This window comes from Hipposideros armiger, unplaced genomic scaffold (assembly GCF_001890085.2).
Source record: "Hipposideros armiger isolate ML-2016 unplaced genomic scaffold, ASM189008v1 scaffold_1669, whole genome shotgun sequence".
Taxonomy (NCBI): domain Eukaryota; kingdom Metazoa; phylum Chordata; class Mammalia; order Chiroptera; family Hipposideridae; genus Hipposideros; species Hipposideros armiger.
Genome location: NW_017733019.1, coordinates 74,052 through 76,953, shown reverse-complemented (window position 1 = coordinate 76,953; position 2,902 = coordinate 74,052). Strand labels below are relative to the sequence as shown.

At 41.2% G+C, this 2,902-nt stretch overlaps 1 protein-coding gene across 1 annotated transcript in view; it reads left to right on the top strand.

The window, feature by feature from the left end:
- Positions 1-2,902, top strand: part of GCFC2 (GC-rich sequence DNA-binding factor 2) — a 72,527-nt gene that overhangs the window by 54,453 nt on the left and 15,172 nt on the right. The window contains exon 10 of the mRNA XM_019634445.1: positions 1,705-1,750. Coding sequence (XP_019489990.1) covers positions 1,705-1,750 — 46 coding nt within the window. The remainder of the gene's footprint in view (positions 1-1,704; positions 1,751-2,902) is intronic.

Here is a 2,902-nt window from a genome sequence, read left to right as displayed (position 1 = left end):
GAAGGTCACAATTGAGCAGATTCCGAAAGGAAGTAAAGAAACGGGCCATACGAGTATCTGAGGGAACAGCATCCAAGGCAGCAGAAACAGCAGGTGCAAAGGCACTGAGCCAGGAGCAGCCTGATGGGCTTTACAAACAGCACTTAGGGCAGTGCAGCTGTAGTGGAGTGAGCAAGGCAGAGAGCAAAACGGCTGGGGCTGCATCGTATGGGGCCTTATAATCATTTGTAAGAACTTCATCTTTTACTGTAAGTGAAAGAGTGAGAAGCATTTGGAGAGGTTTGAGCTGAAAAGTGACACCTACCTTAATATTTAATAGAATCGCTGTGGTTACTGTGTTGAGAATGAATTGTAGCAGATCAATTAGGAAGCTTTTGCAGTAATCCAAGCAGCAGAAGATAGTGGCTTGGGCTAGGGTGTTAGAAATGGAGGTGCTGAAAGCAGTTGAATTCAGTATATATTTCAAAGGTAGCACTGACAGAATTTGCTAATGCATTGGTTGTGGAGGAAGAGAGAAACTAAGAATGACTCTGTGGTTCTTGACCTGAGCAATTGGTTTTTGTTGCCATTTCCTAAAGTGGAAAAGACTGAGAGGAGCAAGTTTAGGGTAGAAGGTGTATCATCAGGAGCTCAGTTTGACATGTGTTGAGTTTGAGATACCTGTCATTCAAGTGGAGATGTTAATGAGGCTGTTGAGTATATGAGCTAAAGGAGAGGTCCAGATAGATATAAATCTGGAACTGATCAGCACATAGATGGCACTTAAAGCCACAAAACTGACTTTAAATGCTAAGAGTGTAGCTGTAAGTAGGAAAGAGAAAGTAAGTGACCTGAGTCCTGAGGCCCTCCAGCATTTAGAAAGTCAGAGAGATGACAAGCAGCCAGTAAAGGAGACCAGAGAGGAAGGTGGGAAACCCATGGTATACTGGAACCCAAGTCAGCGAAGTGTTTCTAGGGGGAATGGTCAGCTGTTGTAATTGTTGCTGATAAATCGGTTGGGGACTAGAATCAACCATTAGATTTTGCAATATAAAGGTCATCTGTGACTTGATGAGCAGTTTAGTTAGAATGGTTGGAGATAAGGTCTAAGTGAAGTAAATTTAAGAGTTAATGGGAGGAGAGAAATTGGAGATAGACCATTTTTTGAAGCATTTTATTGTAAAAATGAAGGAAAGAAATAGTGTAGTACTGGAGGGAAAAGTAGGGTCAAGAGAGCAATTATTGGGTTGTCGGAAAAGTCAAGACGTATTTCTTCTGTTTTTCATTGCAAAAATGCAGCATGACTTTTCCGACAACCCAATATTTTTAAAACAAAGAGAAAATAATTGTTTGTGGGCTGATGGGAAGAATCCAGTAGAAGTGCTGATAATACCAGCGTGAGAACACAAAGTTCCAGAGTGAGATCTTCAAGTGAGCCAAAGGGGTTGGGACCTTCTGTACCAATAAAGAGTTGGCCTTAGTGAGGAGCATGCGTGCTTCATCCTTAGGAATGGGAGACAAGTTAGTTTGTGGGCAGAGATGCAGGTTGGTATGTAGAGGCTCTGGTAGGAGCTTGTGGAACTTCTGCTCAATTCTCTTTTCTCATCAAATTAGGAAGTAATCAGCTAAGAGTGAGAACATAGGAGAGGAGAAGATAGACGGTAAGAAACAGTCATCCACAAGAGTAAAATTCATTCTCTTTTGGACTTTTCTTAACTCCATAAGCACGGAGAAAGGAGAAGACAGGAAATGATCCTCTAGACAAGGAGGAGTAGGAATGAACTAGGAAACAATATGATTTTTGGGCAGCATGAAGGGCACACTAGAGTTTCATTGTGATGAATTTAAAGTGTATTTTTTTCCAGCCACATTTTAGCTGCATGGTTGTAAGCACAGACTCAGTGACAAGGTAGATTTAACTAGGGTTGTGGTTTAGCCGGACAAGTTCAACAAAGTCCAAAAAGGACAGGGAAATTGGGGATGTATGCAAATATGAGTTGTAATCAAACAATACGATGAATGTTTTAAATTAAAAAAAAATTATTACAGTAAAAGACACATTGCCATTATTCGCCATCAAAATACTCCCCCTCACTTCGAACACACTTATCCCATCATTCTTGCCACTTCCTTAAACAGTTCTGGAAGTCCTCTTTCATGAGTATCTTTAGTTGTGCTGCTTGTGTCTTCCTCAATGTCCTGAATTGATTCAAAACGTTTACCTTTCATGGTCATTTTGACTTTGGGAAACAGCCAGAAGTCACATGGTGCCAGATCCAGTGAATAAGGTGGATGAGGATGCACTGTAATGTCTTTATTTGACAGAAATTGCTGTACCAGAAGTGATGTGTGACACGGAGCATTATCATGATGGAGGATAATTTACCTCACACTTTAAAACACACCTTCTCTCAACTGTAGCTCACACCGGACTGACTACACCAAAAAAGTTGAAACTTGTCACACACTATTACTGAGGTTTGACACACCGCTTCCTGTATTGAAGATCCCAACCTTTCGGTTGGATGGCACTCGGCAGCAGCATTCACCATATTTTGTGATCACAGCAGAAAGGCTCCACATCACACACATCGCTTCTGATACGGCAATTTCTGTCAAATAAAAACATATGGTGTGTCTTCATCCACCTTATTCACCAGATCTGGCACCGTGCGACTTCTGGCCCTTCCCCAAAGTCAAAATGACCATGAAAGGTAAATGTTTTGAATCGATTCAGGACATCAAGGCAGCCACAACAGTGCAACTAAAGACACTCATGAAAGAGAACTTCCAGAACTGCTTCAGAAAGTGGCCAGAATGATGGGATAAGTGTGTTCGAAGTGAGGGGGAGTATTTTGATGGGGATTAACAGCAATGTGTCTTTTACTGTAATAATTTTTTTTTAATTTAAAACATTCATCGT